An 18773-nucleotide genomic window follows, 5' to 3' on the forward strand; every position below is an offset into this window, starting at 1 on the left:
AGAGAAGGAAATTGTACAAGGCCATGTAATTAGTAAATTGTAAAGACAGGAACGCAATCACCTGATAAAAGTCTGTACCGGAAACAATGAAGGCAAACACATTTTAATAATGGCCTGAGGACATAATCCACTAATTCCTGCTACTTGTTAACATTTCAAGTACCACGATTACAAATCCTGGTGTGGGTAAGAAGGTGTGGCAGAAATTCTGTGGGTAGAAACTAGTATGTATAAATTCACAGAAAAAGTCTTGAAGGACACACACCAAGGTGACAGTAGTAGTCCTTGGGGTAGGGTAGAGGGGGACATAGCTGGTTGGCAGTGATCAAAGAGAACTTTGGTCTTATTTACATGTTTAAATCTTTACAAATAGAATGTAGTCATGTATTATACATGTAATTAAAAATTTAAGATTAAAAACTAATAAAAATGATACATATAGGTTTATAAGTTTTCTAGTAATACCAAGAAAGACAGTAAACAATATGGTTAAGAGTACAGCCCTGGAGACAGACTATGTTCAAATGTCCACAACACATGCACATAATCAAGCACCTTAATCAAGTCACTTAATTTCTGACCATAATCAAGTCATTTAATTTCTGCCTGTTTCTCCAAGTATAAAATGGTGACAATAATAGTATCTGTATCATAGGATTACTTGAGAACTAAGTGAGTTAAATGTACTATGCCTGAAGTAGTGACTGGCATCCAGTAAGTGCAATATAAATAGTATTTACCATATTGATTAGAGCTTCATCATGAACTATATCACTATTTCAGAAGGTGAGAAAAATCTACTTTTGATTTTTAAAATGTTGCCTGGGGAAATAATCTGAAGTTAGAAAACCACTTTATACAATGTCTGTATAGCATTATTAAATACAAAGAATTATTCTTAATAGTTAAAAATTGAACCCAATGCAAATGTGCATCACTTGGAAGGGAATGGTAAGGCAATAATGGTGCCCTAGAGGATGAAGTATCACACTCACAGATTACTTTCATGATATGGGAAAATACTTATAATGTCAAGTGAAAAAAACCACAAAATCATAAAGACAATAAAATCCAAACTATGTTAAAATACATCCATAGAAAATAAAAGGGAAACCTAAGAAACTGTTCATGGTGTTATCAATGAATGGTGGATTTTGAGTTCTTTAATTCTTCATTTTAAAAAAATGCACCTATACTAAAAATGAATTAGGAAAACGATTAAGGCTTTTAAAGGAAGCACACTGCCTGGGAAGAAGGAACTGGTTCCTAGAGTTTGAGCTGCAGGCTATCGGGCCGTGACCAGGTCCAGCTGAGAGCCTACCTTAATGAGATGCAGCACAGTGAAGGAGAAACGCTCGCCGCAGAAGCAGCAGTACACCACCATCTCCGTGAGCGCCAGCAGTGAGCCCGTTAGCTCCCGCAGAGCAAACATCACCTAAGGGAGGGTGGAGCAGGGGTAAGCTTTCCTTAAGTTACAGCTCATTGCCAATACAGTACTTCTGACTTTAACTGAAATACACTGACTTAAGATCAGCACCAGTGCACCAAAATAGGGTTTCCTTACTGCTGACATCTATGGGAAGATATAAGGGTGCCTTAAGTCTGTCTGAAATTTAACACAATTTGTGCAAATGTGAGCATTTTTTTTGGAGTTACTTTCATCAGATTTTTGAAGGTAAATGCCTACTCCCAAATTAATAACTGACAGATTCAAATTTTAAGCTAATTCATAATGTTAAGCTAAAAAAAAAAGTTTAGCACAGCACTGTCTGACTTATTTAAAAGCCAGTATGACATATTAGAAATATATTTGTACATAAGTAAACCAAGTTTTAAAAGGACTGGAAGAGGAATTCTCAAGAGCAAGTAGCTCAATGCATGGGAAGGGGCTCAGGCTGTGGATGGGCCGTACAATGTATGACACAGTGGAGGATTGTGAGCAGCGCACTTCCACACTCCTGAGGTTTAAAAAACGTGTGCTTCAGAGTTGTAGTATTCTAGGACCAGGTACACACCAAAAAGACTGGGAACAAAACCCTTTGATAATAAACTGATTAACTGTGATTGATGAAGTGTCATTTACTTCCTCCTGAGACATGCAGGGGAGTTAGCTGGGCTGGACCTGGAGGACCAGTTCTTGAGAGAACTAATAAATATTTTCTTCAACTGATTCTTTCTTTCTGACATTTACATAGGAAGAAAATTAATTTGAAAGAATCATTTGTTCTCTTAATAATATTCTCCTTCATCAGAGTAACATATAAAATGTAACTGATAACAAAAGGCATTTTTCCCCAAATAAAAAATAATGAAAATAAATAAATGGCTTGAGAAAAGTAAGTACACATACCTCTAACAGGTAAGGTTTCCCTTCTGACAAGAACAACAAGGCTTCCACTTCCTCATGGAGGGGCAGCAGAGGGCTTGAGGGGGCAATGCTGATAGGCGGCCGTTGTTTAAATACACCAGGAGCTTTAGGACACCAAAGAAACAAAACATTTACCACTTGATGTTATTTCATGAAATAGACACCTAAAAGGTGAAGCAATTCTCTCAGGATTCACACACAGGATTGCTGAATACTTAAAACCTGTTCCCTCACAGTCTCAAGGAAATCTAGACGTGTAGACAGGAGTAAAGATTTCTTTTTCTCCTATTTCTTTCAGCATATGCCTAAGCTGTAGGTGCAGCTATTAAGATCTCTAGACTTCTAGTGATTCCCACCCAAAACAGTTTTTGAAAGAAAAATATAAAGACTATATGAAAAAAAATTGCCCCCAGTGTCTCTGAAGAAACACTGCACAAGATACTTTTGCTGCTCAAACCACCATCCTCAAATAAAGGCACCAACTGCATACACTAGCAAAACCAACCTATATGGAAAGGGTTACTGCATTTGCAAGAAAGACAATGAGTAACACTCTCATTTTCTTTCACAAACTTGTTTGAACTCCTGCATTAGGTAGCCTTGTCCTTTTAGATGCATGAGTCAGAGTTTAGGAAGAAAACTAGCTCACAGTGTAGGAGCACTCCTGCAATGTCCCTTTATAGAGTCAAGAGGCATTTTTAGATCAGAGATGCTATGTGATTTTTTATCAGATTTTCCTGGTCAGATGACATTGACAACCCAGTACAGTCGCTGGTGGTCAGAGGTCTGCACATACTGGCTGCTATGCTGTTTACCAGCTAAGACTTGTGGAGTTACTAAACCCACGTGTCTCACTTTCCTCATATATTCAGGGGGATTATCCCTCACTGGTGTTCAGAGGGGATTAAACACAATAAACATAAAGCAACAAGGAGAGGCACAGCACACAGAAACCACTGAACACTCTTTAGTTGCTCTGTTGTGTTATTATTGTCATCATGTTGGTGCTTCCACGACAAGGCCTAGAACAGTGTAAGAAGAGCACAGACATAGGTTAGACGACTGACAATCATACAGATAACTTGTGTCTCAGCTCTATCAGATGAGGACTGAGTTATTGGTTCTGGGTGACAAAATAGGAAATGCTCCCAACTGGATCTTATATTTAAATACATTTCATTGACAGAATTTACATCTGAATCCTCTTTATCTTTATAAAGTCCTTTAACATTTTATCTCATTAATCCTCATTACACCTGGGGGGGGGTTATGTTTTTAATATTTTCATTGTGTTTTGAGGATCAGAAGCTCAGGGGCTTGGTCAAGTACACACTGCTAGGAGACACCAACCCGTACCTTCCTATTTCCCCACTAGATGAGTTGTGCCAAATATGGTAATGAGGAAACTCTGACTTTGCCTTTAATCCTAGGGTGTTTTTTTAATATTTACATATGTCTCTCCACCAAATAAATGATTTACTTTCTCTTGTGACAAACTAGTAAAGTGAGGTGAAGTTTAACATGAATAATACAAAATTTTTAAGTGTTCCTCAAATATCAAGTAGCCAAATGAGAAACAAGTAGTACCCATCTAACTGCCAACACTACTACTCTGTGTGCATTACTGACATGTTCACCCTCTCCCCATTTCTCTGCTGTATTAACATGTATTAACAGCATACTGAGGCTTACCAATATTTCTCTGGGAAGAGACATCTGAGTGCAAAACAAGCAATGCTACTGTATTGTGAAGATTCCCAAATTCCCGTGCTTGTGCTGAGCTCCATCGACGTATCTGTTGTCAGAGAAAATAAAATGGATGTTAGAATTTTGGTTAAAAATAACATGAAAAGAAAGGGAAAGGATGTGCTAGTTCACAATATTTTGAGCCACAATTCTTCCTCAATGTTTGGTAAGAGAAGACGTCAAAGTATAAAAAAGCCACAGGTGTACGCTAGCTTAAGAGTATTTTCCCTTGCAGATACATTAACTCTATGTCATATTCTAAAACAAATCCATTTCTGTATTCAGGGTAGGTACTGAGTGCTTATACTATGCTAGATAATTTTCCTGTTCCTCAGTGTCAGGGGGAGCCCATGAGGCTGGTGATCTGGAAGCCGGGCCCTCCTCTGCCACTCACAGTGCCGTGTGGACATGGGCAAGTCCTTTATCGTAACAGCGCCTGACCTCTTGGTGGGACAGCAGAGAGAACCTACCTGCTCACCCTTTGTGGTTGTGAGGACCAAATGAAACATTAAAAGTGGAAATTATTTCAATGTTATATGTTCCATAAATGCAAAATAATATTAATTATGCAACATTAAATTAAGTCTTCAAATCCAGTCAATTTAAGTCAATTGCTAGTGTCAACAGAGTCCCTGATACAGAAGAGTCTGGAGTGAAAAAAAGACATTATGAATCTCATTATCAACACACAGAACAGCTAGTGTGCCAGTACTGTGTTTTTAGCACTAAAGAGTGAGAGCAGCACAGTGATATATGACAGGACGCTTAGAGGAGGCCTAAGCATCAAGTCTGTCTCCCTTAATAAATAAAGGAAATCTTTCCTATGCCATGCATTACATACAGCGGAAACCTGAGCCGGGTCTGAATCCCTGCCCCACAGCACTTTAGCTTTGTGACCCTGAACAAGTCACTTAACTTTTCTCAGCTTTAATTCTTGCTTGAGAATAGGGATGAAACTGCCTGTTTTACTGCCTTGTATCAGAGGTAAAAGAGCAGGTAAACTGACCAGTTGTGTCTCATACATAGTAGGCATTCCATAAACAATATTTATCATCACTGCATGTTCACATTTATGTATTTTAAATCTTTAAAAGTAAATATGATGGGAGAAACACGCCAACACAGGAACTTCAAACAGGAGAGTTAATCTGGGATATATCTAACCCTACTATTCCAAAATCCCTTCCTTTTCATTTTCTGAACACGAGTGTCACCTCTGCAGCAGCACCACTTAGTGCGGGACATTACGAGTCCCAGGCTGCCAGGGGCCACTCAGGCGCTTTCCCCCCAAACAGCCCAGAGAGCCGGCGGGAGACTCCGTGCTGCCATTTCTTGAAGGCATCTGCATTCCCTCGTTGCCAGCCATCTTTCCTCCTGGGACGCTTGGCACTTCCTGCTCTGACTGATTTCCTAGTCAGTCATTTCCAGGGCTTATTATTAGACTAAACTCTATATGAAGGCTGTACAAATAACTGAACTCCAAGTAAATGTAAAGGCTACTCTGTACTGGACTCTTACAAAATTAGAAATAGTTATCACCTAGAGAAACGGCATGGCTGTGAGAACCAGGGCCACATCCCTGGGCTGTCAAGTAGGGTTACCTGGTTGTTCTGCCGACTGGGCCCGAGGAGAAAGCTGATCATGTGTCGCAGGGCTGAGTGTCTCAGCAGGAGGTCTCCTGCCCTCAGGCCTTGCTGTCACAAGACAATCAGAATGATAAATTACATTCCTATCCAGACAAAAATCTGTTTCAAAAGCACAGCTAAATGAGAAGTTTTAAGGAGTCGGTAAGTTTTTAAATATGCTGTAATTTGCATATAGAAAATACTTGTAAAAAATCTAACAAAATCTCTTTGAGTTTCCACAGCTTCACAAGGGCTAGACACACAACCAGCCACTAGTTTTAAGGCAGACTCCTGTTGCTATCAACTAGTATTTCCACCCGTCAGAATTCTGGCAAGTAATGTAATGTACAAATTAAGATTTTTAAGAAGAAACACTCCTACACCATTTTCATATAGACCCTATATTGACTAGCCTTTTTTCCATGTATAAAATTCGTCTGGACCATAAATCTTCTATATTAGGAAAAGATACTAGAAAATAAATTACTTACTTTTTGTACAAAAGTGTTGAACAGGAAAAAGTACTGAGCACAGTTTTTACAATTTTCTGGGACATCTTTATCCAAGAGAGCAAGTAGTACCTCCAGTAACTGGTGAAGGCTTTTCAACTGGTTAGAGGAAAGATGAAATTACATAAAGAAACAGAATGTAAGATAAGACATTGTAACAGGATTAGTCTGCAGAAAGTCACCCTAAGAACAAAAGGAAAGTCTGACTGACACAATCCAGTCTCAGATTCAGATGGACTTATGCTTTGGAGAGTAAAACCAGAATTAGCAATTTTATCTCCCAGGGAAAGATGTACTGTAGAAATAATTAATAGGAAAACCTAGGTCTGTTCCCTGGATTTCAGACTCAATGGCATGATGCTGTCACCTAATGGTCACATTTTCTGCACAGCAAATTTCTCTGTCTCTTAAAAAAAGGCAGGGGGTTTAGAGGAAACATATTTCTGAATCCCTCCCTCCACTATGCTACTTATTCACATAATCACAGATGCAAAGAATAAAAAACACAGACACAGGCATAGGGGCTAGAAACCAAGCCAATGGAGCAAATGGAGAGCAACAGCCTGACAGAATGACAACGGCAATATCAACTCAACTGTGAACTTACTTGAAAGCTCGCTGACGCCTCATGGAAAGCTTTGAAAAACATTTTATTTGTTTAGAAACCATTTTGGTTATCACATTGCTTCTTCTTTCCCTCCCACCCGAACTGTTTTTGGACAAGTTCCTAGAAATTCATCTGTGATCTGAGAATTAAGACCAGGCTCACTACTCTTGTTAGTTCATTTCCTTTGAAGATGGCATTCACAGACTTCTGAAGTAGTCCCATGCATCCTGTCACACCCATTATGAATACAGTAAAATCGACCATTTATATAGCACTTTATTTTCAAAGTACTTTACAAGCTTAAAGTGGGTGGCAAGAGGCACCAATCCCATTATGGGGAAAAGCGGACATAAAATCTGTCACTGGATATAAAAGAGAATTTACTGAGGCAAATGGCTTCCATGCTTCTGTCCTCCACCCCCTTCTACCACCTGTAGTCCTGCCTTTAGAGCTTGAGGGGCTGGTAGGCTGTGGCCTGACCCCATCTGCGGGACACTACACTAATTCTGCCTTTATCCTCTGGGGTTGAAGGAGGAGAGTGAGAAGGTTTTTATATTAAATATCTCAGAAAACTTCCACAGGGTATTTCAGAGCCATGGTATCCAAATTGTCCTTGGTCAGCTCCTAATAACCTATTTTATATATTCTGCATCCAGGTAAGCTTTTACTGAAAAACAGTTTTGTTGTTTAAGCTGATTGAAAACCACTGGCTGAGAGTAAACCTCAATTTCCTTATGATTCCTAGAATTGAGGGACAGTCATCTTTGAGGTGCTTCCTGAAGGGCATATTTGACCTCCTTGTTTACTCTGGATTGGGTAAAGCTCCTAAGGTTGTCTGGCCTAACAGCACACCCTGGGTCAGACAATGCTGAAGGAACTAAGTGCTTGGGTGCCAGGCACTGACTGCATCTGGATTAACATCTTCCTTGAAGGACTTGCTCAAGGTTGAATAGCAAAGCCAATATCTGTATCTAAAGCAGCAATTCCTAGAATTTGCATTTAGTTTATTGAGACATACTGCCTCCAGCCAATGTTTATGAGGAGCCAATTATTTCTGAAAATAACATTTTTCAAAGTTTTCCATGTAGTGTCAGCTGTTTGTAACAGCAGACTTGGGAAGTAACTGCTGTATTTGCTAAGACTGAATAACAGATTGAATACTCACTTATACTGTATGTCATTTATTCCCTAAGACTTAAAATTTGGGGGGAACTGAGCATGGCAATAAATACCATGGTTTGTTTTAGCATGTGGAATTACAAACCAGAAAATATATTGTAGAAAATAGGGTTAGGATGAAGATGAAATTCAAAACACCAGGAACAAAGATTAGGGAATAATGGAGACCAATGAAGGAACTATTGGGCAATGTCCCTGGATGGAAGGCACTGTTTGGTTTGGCAGCTAATTGAAGGTTATGCTTACGAGGAAGGAGACAAAGCCAGGGGTGGTTCACAACATCTGTTGGTTAGACTGTATAGAGTCTCTAGACTCAGGTAGTCTCAGTTCAGAGAGATCTAATACAAACTTCTGAGAGAAGATTCTGAAAAAGGAGTGTTCTAGAAAGAAAGTCCTGAAGCAGATCAAAGCAGACCTAAATTCCTGGCCTAACCTATTTTCTGGGATATGAGGAGGAAAGAACAGAATGACTTCTACCTGGCATTTATCAGAATGCACCTTACAGAAGGTACGTTTAATGTGGCAAAATTATCAGACTCCAATCCTAGGCTCTCTTTCTTATTATGTACGGTTTAAGTCATTTGGTAAAGATAGAAAGTAGAAATAAAATTTAAAAAAGGAGACCGACCTTATCCTGATAAAACAAGGCAGTGTCTAGTGTCTTCTCCAGAATGGTGGCCACAGCAACTCGTACTTCTCTCACATTGCACTCCAGTAAGAAAATCCTAAGATAAAGAGAAATGTGGTGTCAAAAGCAAGATAGGTTCTATGGCCCAACCTTCCCAACACCAGGCCGACCTATACCCAAGAAACAAGATCACTCCAAGATGTTAGCTCAAGCCTCCTGAGAGCTTAGCACACATTCACAGGCCACCATGAAGGAGGAATGCCAAACACGAAAACAAGAGCCTTAAATACTGAAAAGCAGAATTCCCCTCCTTCCTCTCTTCCCCTTGTTAAAAAGAAAGACACAGGCCCAACACAAGGTCACTTTTGCTAGGCTAAGTCACCAAACTGGGGCTTAATACCTGACCTAATCTCATCTCTCAGAAGTGCAGTCAGTCAGGAATTTTCTGGTCAGTACGTCAGGTGCTAAACTGCAGGAAAATGCATTACTTAATTTTATCGTTTACACAACTGTGGTAGGTGAGGAAGCCTTAGATGTGATGGAGGGCACAGTTAGCCAAAAACAACTGCTGGGGTCTGGGGGTCTGGGTAGTGGTGGTAATTACCTGAGAGCAATGAGATAGCCACATGCTTCTCCACAGTTGGCTTTTCTTTCTTTCTTGGCTTCATATACACTCACTTTAGTGTGAAAACCCATATTTAATGAGCAAAGTGAGAATTCATCTATCACTGCTAATATTTCTTAACAGAAAACCCCCATTATTCCATGGGAAGGACTTAACTACAACCTAACTTGGTGACTCAAGTTAAAACTTTGCTGAGGCACTTGTCTCAGGTGACAGCAGTGAAGGCCACTCTCTCTGTGCTGGCATGTGGCCTTGCATTTCCTTCCTCCCCCTCAAGAGCATGCTAATAACCCTGCTGCCCTGTCTCCCAATAACTGGCAGATCAAGGTGGATCCTCCTGAAGTCACTCTACTTCTGCTCATTCCACATAACTGCTACTGCTACACATTAGCTACTTAATGTGAACCAGAAAGATGAGGCTCTGTTCTAAATTCACTAGGATTCAAAGTGGCAAACTATACAAAAGTTTAATAGACAACCGGAACCCCTATAATATTTAGCTCTAGGGGCTTGGTAAGATTTAGGCACAGTTCTTTTGGCAAGAATATTTATAGCAGGTGCCCCACATTTCTTGTAACAGACATTAAGAAGTACCACAAGAATGTAAACAAATCCAGAATATGGGGAGTTCTTGAGGGCAAGTTTCTCCTCCAAATAACTGGCAGGACAAAATGAGGTGGTAAGGGAAAAGGAACAATTACATTAAAAGTCCTAATAAACATATAAACCAAATGTAACATGTGGGGCCCACCTGAATTCTAATTTGTACAAACTCAATGGTAAAATACCATTCTTAAGACATCTGGAGAAATATGAATACAGACTGGGTATAGGATGATAAGAATGAATTATTATTTTTGCTTAGTGTGATAATGGTAAAATGTTTATTGTTTTAAAACTATCTTTTAGAGATACATTCTGAAAAACTTATAGTAAAATTATATAGTGTCTGAGATTCACTTTAAAATACTTCAAAGAAAAAAAAGGCATGCATGTGAGTTTGTGGGGGAGCTGGGATAAGTAAACAAGAGTGGCCAAGTGCGATGATCTGAGGCGGGATAGGGACAGGAGAGGGTTCTCATTCTGACTACTTGGTACATGTTCTTTTTTTTTTTAAATTTTGGTATCATTAATCTACAATTACATAAAGAACATTATGTTTAATAGGTTCCCCCCTCCACCAAGTTCCCCCCACATACCCCTTCACAGTCACTGTCCATCTGCGTAGTAAGATGCTGTAAAATCACTACTTGTCTTCTCTGTGTTGCACAGCCCTCCCCGTGTTCCCCACGCACTATACATGCTAATTGTAATGCCCTCTTTCTTTTTCCCTGCCCTTACCCCTCCCTTCCCACCCGTTGTCCCCAGTCCCTTTCCCTTTGGTAACTATTAGTCCATTCTTGGGTTCTGTGATTCTGCTGCTGTTTTGTTCCTTCAGTTTTCCTTTGTTCTTATACTCCACATATGAGTGAAATCATTTGGTACTTGTCCTTCTCCGCTTGGCTTATTTCACTGAGCATAATACCCTCTAGCTCCATCCATGTTGCTGAGAATGGTAGGATCTGTTTTTTCTTATGGCTGCGTAATATTCCATTGTGTATATATACCACTTCTTTATCCATTCATCTACTGATGGACATTTAGTTTGCTTCCATATCTTGGCTATTGTAAACAGTGCAGCAATAAACATAGGGGTGCATCTGTCGTTTTCAAACTGGAGTGCTGCATTCTTAGGATAAGTTCCTAGAAGTGGAATTCCTGGGTCAAATGGTATTTCTATTTTGAGCATTCTAAGGAACCTCCATACTGCTTTCCACAAAGGTTGAACTAGTTTACATTCCCACCAGCAGTGTAGGAGGGTTCCCCTTTCTCCACAACCTCACCAACATTTGTTGTTTGTCTTTCCGATAATGGTGATCCTTACTGGTGTGAGGTGATACCTCACTGTGGTTTTAATTTGCATTTCTCTGATGATTAGCGATGTGGAGCATCTTTTCATGTGTTTGTTGGCTATCTGGATTTCTTCTTTAGAGAACTGTCTATTCAGCTCTTCTGTCCATTTTTTAATTGGATTATTTGCTTTTTGTTTGTTGAGGCGTGTGAGCTCTTTATATATTTTGGATGTCAACCCTTTATCGGATCTGTCATTTATGAATATATTCTCCCATACTGTAGGATACCCTTTTGTTCTATTGATGGTGTCCTTTGCTGTACAGAAGCTTTTTAGCTTGATATAGTCCCACTTGTTCATTTTTGCCTTTGTTTCCCTTGCCCGGGGAGGTATGTTCATGAAGAAGTCACTCATGTTTATGTCCATGAGATTTCTGCCTATGTTTTTTTCTAAGAGTTTTATGGTTTCATGACTTACATTCAGGTCTTTGATCCATTTGGAGTTTACTTTTGTGTATGGGGTTAGACAATGGTCCAGTTTCATTCTCTTACATATAGCTGTCCAGTTTTGCCAGCACCATCTGTTGAAGAGACTGTCATTTCCCCATTGTATGTCCATGGCTCCTTTATCAAATATTAATTGGCCATATATGTTTGGGTTCATGTCTGGAGTCTCTATTCTGTTCCACTGGTCTGTGGCTCTGTTCTTGTGCCAGTACCAAATTGTCTTGATTACTGTGGTTTTGTAGTAGAGCTTGAAGTTGGGGAGCAAGATCCCCCCCACCTTATACTTCCTTCTCAGGATTGCGTTGGCTATTCGGGGTCTTTGGTGTTTCCATATGAATTTTTGAACTATTTGTTCCAGTTTGTTGAAGAATGTTGTTGGTAATTTGATAAGGATTGCATCAAATCTGTATATTGGTTTGGGCAGGATGGCCACTTTGACGATATTAATTCTTCCTAGCCTAGAGCATGGGATGAGTTTCCACTTGTTAGTGTACTCTTTAATTTCTCTTAAGAGTGTCTTGTAGTTTTCAGAGTATAGGTCTTTCACTTCCTTGGTTAGGTTTATTCCTAGGTATTTTATTCTTTTTGATGCTATTGTGAATGGAATTGTTTTCCTGATTTCTCTTTCTATTAGTTCATTGTTAGTGTATAGGAAAGCTACAGATTTCTGTGTGTTAATTTTGTATCCTGCTACTTTGCTGAATTCTGATATTAGTTCTAGTAGTTTTTCAGTGGAGTCTTTAGAGTTTTTTATGTACAATATCATGTCATCTGCAAATAGTGACAGTTTGACTTCTTCTTTACCAATCTGGATTCCTTGTATTTCTTTGTTTTCTCTGATTGCTGTGGCTAGGACCTCCAGTACCACGTTGAATAACAGTGGGGAGAGGGGGCATCCCTGTCTTGTTCCCGATCTCAGAGGAAAAGCTTTCAGCCTCTTGCTGTTCAGTATGATGTTAGCTGTGGGTTTATCATATATGGCCTTTATTATGTGGAGGTACTTGCCCTCTATGCCCATTTTGTTGAGAGTTTTTATTATGAATGGATGTTGAATTTTGTTGAATGCTTTTTCAGTATCTATGGAGATGATCATGTGGTTTTTGTCTTTCTTTTTGTTGATGTGGTGGATGATGTTGATGGGTTTTCGAATGTTGTACCATCCTTGCATTCCTGGGATGAATCCCACTTGGTCATGGTGTATGATCCTCTTGATGTATTTCCGAATTTGGTTTGCTAATATTTTGTTGAGTATTTTTGCATCTACGCTCATCAGGGATATTGGTCTGTAGTTTTCTTTTTTGGTGGGGTCTTTGCCTGGTTTTGGTATTAGGGTGATGTTGGCTTCATAGAATGAGTCTGGGAGTATTCCCTCCTCTTCTATTTTTTGGAAAACTTTAAGGAGAATGGGTATTATGTCTTCTCTGTGTGTCTGATAAAATTCCAAGGTAAATCTGTCCGGCCCTGAGGTTTTGTTCTTGGGTAGTTTTTTGATTACCAATTCAATTTTGTTGCTGGTAATTGGTCTGTTTAGATTTTCTGTTTCTTTCTGAGTCAGTCTTGGAAGGTTGTATTTTTCTAAGAAGTTGTCCATTTCTCCTAGGTTTTCCAGCTTGTTAGCATATAGGTTTTCATAGTATTCTCTAATAATTCTTTGTATTTCTGTGGGGTCCATCATGATTTTTCCTTTCTTATTTCTAATTCTGTTGATGTGTGTTGACTCTCTTTTTCTCTTAATAAGTCTGGCTAGAGGCTTATCTATTTTGTTTATTTTCTCGAAGAACCAGCTCTTGGTTTCATTAATTTTTTTCTATTGTTTTATTCTTCTCAATTTTATTTATTTCTTCTCTGATCTTTATTATGTCCTTCCGTCTGCTGACCTTAGGCCTCATTTGTTTTTCTTTTTCCAATTTCGATAACTGCGATGTTAGACTATTCATTTGGGATTGTTCTTCCTTCTTTAAATATGCCTGGATTGCTATATACTTTCCTCTTAAGACTGCTTTTGCTGCGTCCCACAGAAGTTGGGGCTTTGTGTTATTGTTGTCATTTGTTTCCATATATTGCTGGATCTCCATTTTAATTTGGTCATTGAGCCATTGATTATTTAGGAGCATGTTGTTAAGCCTCCATGTGTTTGTTAGCCTTTTTGCTTTCTTGGTACAATTTATTTCTAGTTTTACACCTTTGTGGTCTGAAAAGTTGGTTGGTAGGATTTCAATCTTTTTGAATTTACTGAGGCTCTTTTTGTGGCCTAGTATGTGGTCTACTCTGGAGAATGTTCCATGTGCACTTGAGAAGAATGTATGTTCTGTTGCTTTTGGATGTAGAGTTCTATAGATGTCTATTAGGTCCATCTGTTCTAGTGTGTTGTTCAGTGCCTCTGTGTCCTTACTTATTTTCTGTCTTGTGGATCTGTCCTTTAGGGTGAGTGGTGTGTTAAAGTCTCCCAAAATGAATGCATTGCATTCTATTTCCTCCTTTAATTCTGTTAGTATTTGTTTCACATATATTGGTGCTCCTGTATTGGGTGCATATATGTTTATAATGGTTATATCCTCTTGTTGGACTGAGCCCTTTATCATTATGTAATGTCCTTCTTTAGCTCTTCTTACTGTCTTTATTTTGAGGTCTATTTCGTCTGATACTAGTATTGCAACACCTGCTTTTCTCTCTCTGTTGTTTGTATGAAATATCTTTCTCCAACCCTTGACTTTTAATCTGTGCATGTCTTTGGGTTTGAGGTGAGTCTCTTGTAAGCAGCATATAGATGTGTCTTGCTTTTTTATCCATTCTACTACTCTGTGTCTTTTGATTGGTACATTTAGTCCATTTCCATTTAGGGTGATTATTGAAAGATATGTACTTATTGCCATTGCAGGCTTTAGATTTGTTGTTACCAAAGGTTCAAGGTTAGCTTGTTTACTACCTTACTGTCTGACCTCACTCACTTATTGAGCTGTTATAAACAGTCTGATGATTATTTCTTCCCCTTCTTTTTTCTCCTCCTCCATTCTTCATATGTTGGGTGTTTTGTTCTGTGCTCTTTTTAGGAGTGCTCCCATCTAGAGCGGTCCCTCTAAGATACCCTGTAGAGGTGGTTTGTGGGAGGCAAATTCCCTCAACTTTTGCTTGTCTGGGAATTGTTTAATCCTTCCTTCATATTTAAATGATAATCGTGCTGGATACAGTATCCTTGATTCAAGGCCCTTCTGTTTCATTGCATTAAATATATCATGCCATTCTCTTCTGGCCTGTAAAGTTTCTGTTGAGAAGTCTGATGATAGCCTGATGGGTTTTCCTTTGTAGGTGACCTTTTTACTCTCTCTGGCTGCCTTTAATACTCTGTCCCTATCCTTGATCTTTGCCATTTTAATTATTATATGTCTTGGTGTTGACCTCTTTGGATCCTGTCTCTCGGGAGTTCTGTGTGCCTCCGTAGTCTGAGCAACTATTTCTTTCCCCAGTTTGGGGAAGTTCTCAGCAATTATTTCTTCAAAGACACTTTCTATCCCTTTTTCTCTCTCTTCTTCCTCTGGTACCCCTATAATGCAGATATTGTTCCTTTTGGATTGGTCACACAGTTCTCTTAATATTGTTTCCTTCCTGGAGATCCTTTTATCTCTCTCTGCATCAGCTTCTATGCGTTCCTGTTCTCTGGTTTCTATTCCATCAATGGCCTCTTGCACCTTATCCATTCTGCTTATAAATCCTTCCAGAGTTTGTTTCACTTCTGTAATCTCCCTCCGGACATTCTGTAATCTCCCTCCAGACTTCATCCCTTAGCTCTTGCATATTTCTCTGCAGCTCTGTCAGCATGTTTATGATTTTTATTTTGAATTCTTTTTCAGGGAGACTGGTTAAGTCTGCCTCTGCAGATCCTTTCTCAGGTGTAACTATCTTGGTCTGGACCAGATTTTTTTGCCCTTTCATGGTGATTGCAGTGGCTGTAGGCAGGTTGTAGGTGTTTCAGCTGGGAGAAGAAAGTCCTTTCCTGCTTGCTGGATGCCTGGACCTTCTCTGCTGTCTGTGATGGCTACCTGCAGTCCTGGAGCAGCCACCAGGTTAATATTCTAAGCTGCTGTGGGTGGGGTGTCTGTCAGAGCAGCGCGGAGCCCTGTGGGGAGTGGCAGGCATGCCAGGTGCACTCCTCCGTGCTAGTGGCGACCCTGCCAGGCAGCTGTGTGGCAGCAGCAGCCTTTGGGTCTGGCTCGGGCAGCTGTGCATTGGGCTGGGATTCCGGTTGGCTCCTGGGAGCGCGCCTGCTCCCTCTGGCTCCACTGCCAGTGTGCACAGAGCTTTTCCGTGAAGGCTTCTAACTGGGCTCTGGCTTCACTGCCGCCGGTGCGCACAAGCCTAACCCGGGCTGTTCAGTCATGCTGCTGTGGGCTAGCCCTGTGGTGCACATATCTGCTCTCAGTTCCTTCTAGTGCTTCTGGCCCCGGCGCGCGCTCCCACCCTCCTGCTACTGGGCTCGTGTGTCAGGGTCCGCGCCAGTTGGAAGAATGACTGGCAGGCTGCCTAGTCCTGTGAGGGGCTTCAGAGCTGCACTGCCTCCGTTTAGGGCGCCTAAGTTTCCCTGGTATTCCCAGTTGCCAGGACAACTTCGTCCAGCTATGGGGTCCCTGTCTATTTAAGACTTGCAGAAAGCACTCGCTTTTCTTTTGTCTCAGGGGCGCCGGTTGCGGGGACCTGTCCACAGGTTTTGTTTTTCCGTTTCTCTAATATCCAGCATTCTCTAATATCCGTGCACCTTGTGTCTGTGTTCCGGGTGCGGATTTCTAGAGCTGGTTGTTTAGCAGTCTTGGGCTTTCACTCCCTCCCCATTCTGACTCCTTTCTTCCCGCCGAGTTTTGGGGTGGGGGAGTTTTCGGGTCCCGCCTGGCCGCGGCTTGTATCTTACCCCCTTTGTGTGATGCTGAGTTCTCGCAGAAATAGATGTATCCTGGCTGTTGTACTGCATCCACTGGTGTCTCTTTTAGGAATAGTTGTATTTATTGTATTTTCATAAATATATATGTTTTGGGGAGGAGATTTCCTCTCAACTACTCACGCTGCCATCTTCCCATGATCCCCTGAGAAAATGCTACTTGGTACATGTTTTAAAAGTTCCACAATACAAATTTTTTAAAAGATGTAAAATATCCTTCATGTTATTAGTTTTAATTTCTTTAGATCAATTTGCAGGCAGTATTTACTACTGATTTAAAGTTTTATAATTATAATTACATTTAGAAATTGACCTAAAATAGGGCTATCCTGAGAGACTGATGTAAGAGAGAACATCTTCAGGTTTACAGTTACTAAAATATCAGTTGAGTATATATTTATCTTTTACTTTTAACAATGATAACCTAAGTGACTAAAACATTCTAAGGAAATTAATTAGAGAGAGGAGAACACTGATTCTTCAGAAATATGAAATTGGCAACTGATAATGACTGATAATTGGGCCTTATAGAGAAAGAGACAAAACATAATAAACTAACAGGTAGAATTTAGGTTAGGTAATTCATTGGGATTCTTGACCATTGGGAATACTAAAAAACCAAAACATATCACCAAAGGAGCGAGAGTTTCTCTGCAGATATTTAAAAGCAGCCCTGCTTGGATTCAATGGAAGGAACTAAGTATTTGCCATGTTCCTTCCATGGATGACGATTCTATGACATTCAACAGTCTAATAGTAATCAAGAGTCCTACTATTACTGGGAAGATACTTTGGAATTAAACTGGAAAAATGGGTGAAAGCTTATCTCTAATGCAGATGCTAAAGGGACAAGCATATATTAACACTTCAAAGAAATGCATTTGCTCTCTATGAATGCACAGACATCTGAGTGCTTGCTATTTGCCAGGCTCTTCGTGTACAGCAGGGCATTAGAGACTTGCTTCTGCCCTCAAGAAGCTAGAGTTTAGTGGGGAAGAGAAGCAAAACAGCAGAGCAGACTAACAGGGCAGAGTTACTTTCAACTGCGCAATTGGGAGGGAACAGCTGCTCTGATCTGAAGGATGAGAAAGCACTTGAGATGCAAAGGGTGGATGCGAGACTGTTCTAGGTAGATGGAGTAACAGGCACAAAGGTCTTCAGGCAGGAAAAAAGCTTAGTGTGTTCAAGGAATCAACAAGCCAGTGTGGTCACGGCATGATAAGCAAGGAGGAAAGTGAAACAAGATAAGCCTGGAAGGATAAAGACCAGATTCAAGCAAGGCCTGTGGGTTACAGTAAATAAACACTTTGGATTTCATAGGCAGTGAGATAGTATAAAGGCAACATGATCTAATTTGTTTCACAAAGTATACTTTTGTTGCTGTTTGAGGCAGATTGGAGGAAGAAGTGGAGATATCAAGTAGGCAAATGAAGGTCTGGAGCTCAGACCTAGAGATGAAGGGGATAGGAAGTCAAGAATTTCAATTAGATCTCTAACTTGCCACCCTAATGTGATCTCCCCGTGGAATGAGATTGCATTTTTGAATTATCTGTGGTCTCTTTTTTTTAAGTTGAGAGATACTAGGGCATACGTGTAGGCTAACAGGAGTACCAAGTGGAAAAATTTAAAAGTAAAGATGCAGGAATGAGAATCAATAATTAAAGGGCCAACTTTCTTGAGAAAGTCTGCTCATGAAAGAGATTCATTTTACGAGTAGAGAGGACACTTTCTCCATATACAAGGAAGAAGGGAGAAGATGTGAACAGACTCTGGTAAGGTAGTGTAGCTTGTCATGGGGACAGTGGACTGCTCATCTGTTACTTGTACTTGCTTGGTGACATCTGAGGTGAAGTCACTGGCTAGAAGTGGGGAGAGCCATTATGGCATGTTTGAGAAAAGGTAAAACTGGGGACAGTGAAGGAAGAGCCCACTGAGGATGTAAGAGACTGATGCTTAGAGATGAAGGCACTCACTGGGAGTAAGGCGCAAACATTCACAGTGACTGGAGCATCTGGAAATTTTACCAGAAAAAGCAATTTGTTTTTTAATTACAGGTACATAGGTAAATATACTATCATAGGTACTGTACCATCAGTAGATTTTTGAAAAATACTTTAGCCAGAATCCAAACGCAGACAATACCATGGTATCACTGTGTAGTA

General features: G+C 40.1%; 1 protein-coding gene across 6 annotated transcripts in view; it reads right to left on the reverse strand.

The window, feature by feature from the left end:
- USP24 (ubiquitin specific peptidase 24) overlaps window positions 1–18773 on the reverse strand; it is a 171751-nt gene that overhangs the window by 11897 nt on the left and 141081 nt on the right. For 4 of the 6 annotated variants that reach the window (XM_073233987.1, XM_073233988.1, XM_073233986.1 and 1 more), the window contains 6 exons: window positions 8663–8759; window positions 6231–6347; window positions 5716–5808; window positions 4061–4163; window positions 2351–2472; window positions 1322–1435 (listed from right to left, as the gene is read on the reverse strand). In XM_073233987.1, the coding sequence (XP_073090088.1) occupies window positions 1322–1435; window positions 2351–2472; window positions 4061–4163; window positions 5716–5808; window positions 6231–6347; window positions 8663–8759 (646 nt within the window). The other 2 variants (XM_073233990.1, XR_012130171.1) reach the window with 2 other exon arrangements.

Source organism: Manis javanica, chromosome 4 (genome assembly GCF_040802235.1).
Source record: "Manis javanica isolate MJ-LG chromosome 4, MJ_LKY, whole genome shotgun sequence".
NCBI classification, from domain to species: Eukaryota; Metazoa; Chordata; class Mammalia; order Pholidota; family Manidae; genus Manis; species Manis javanica.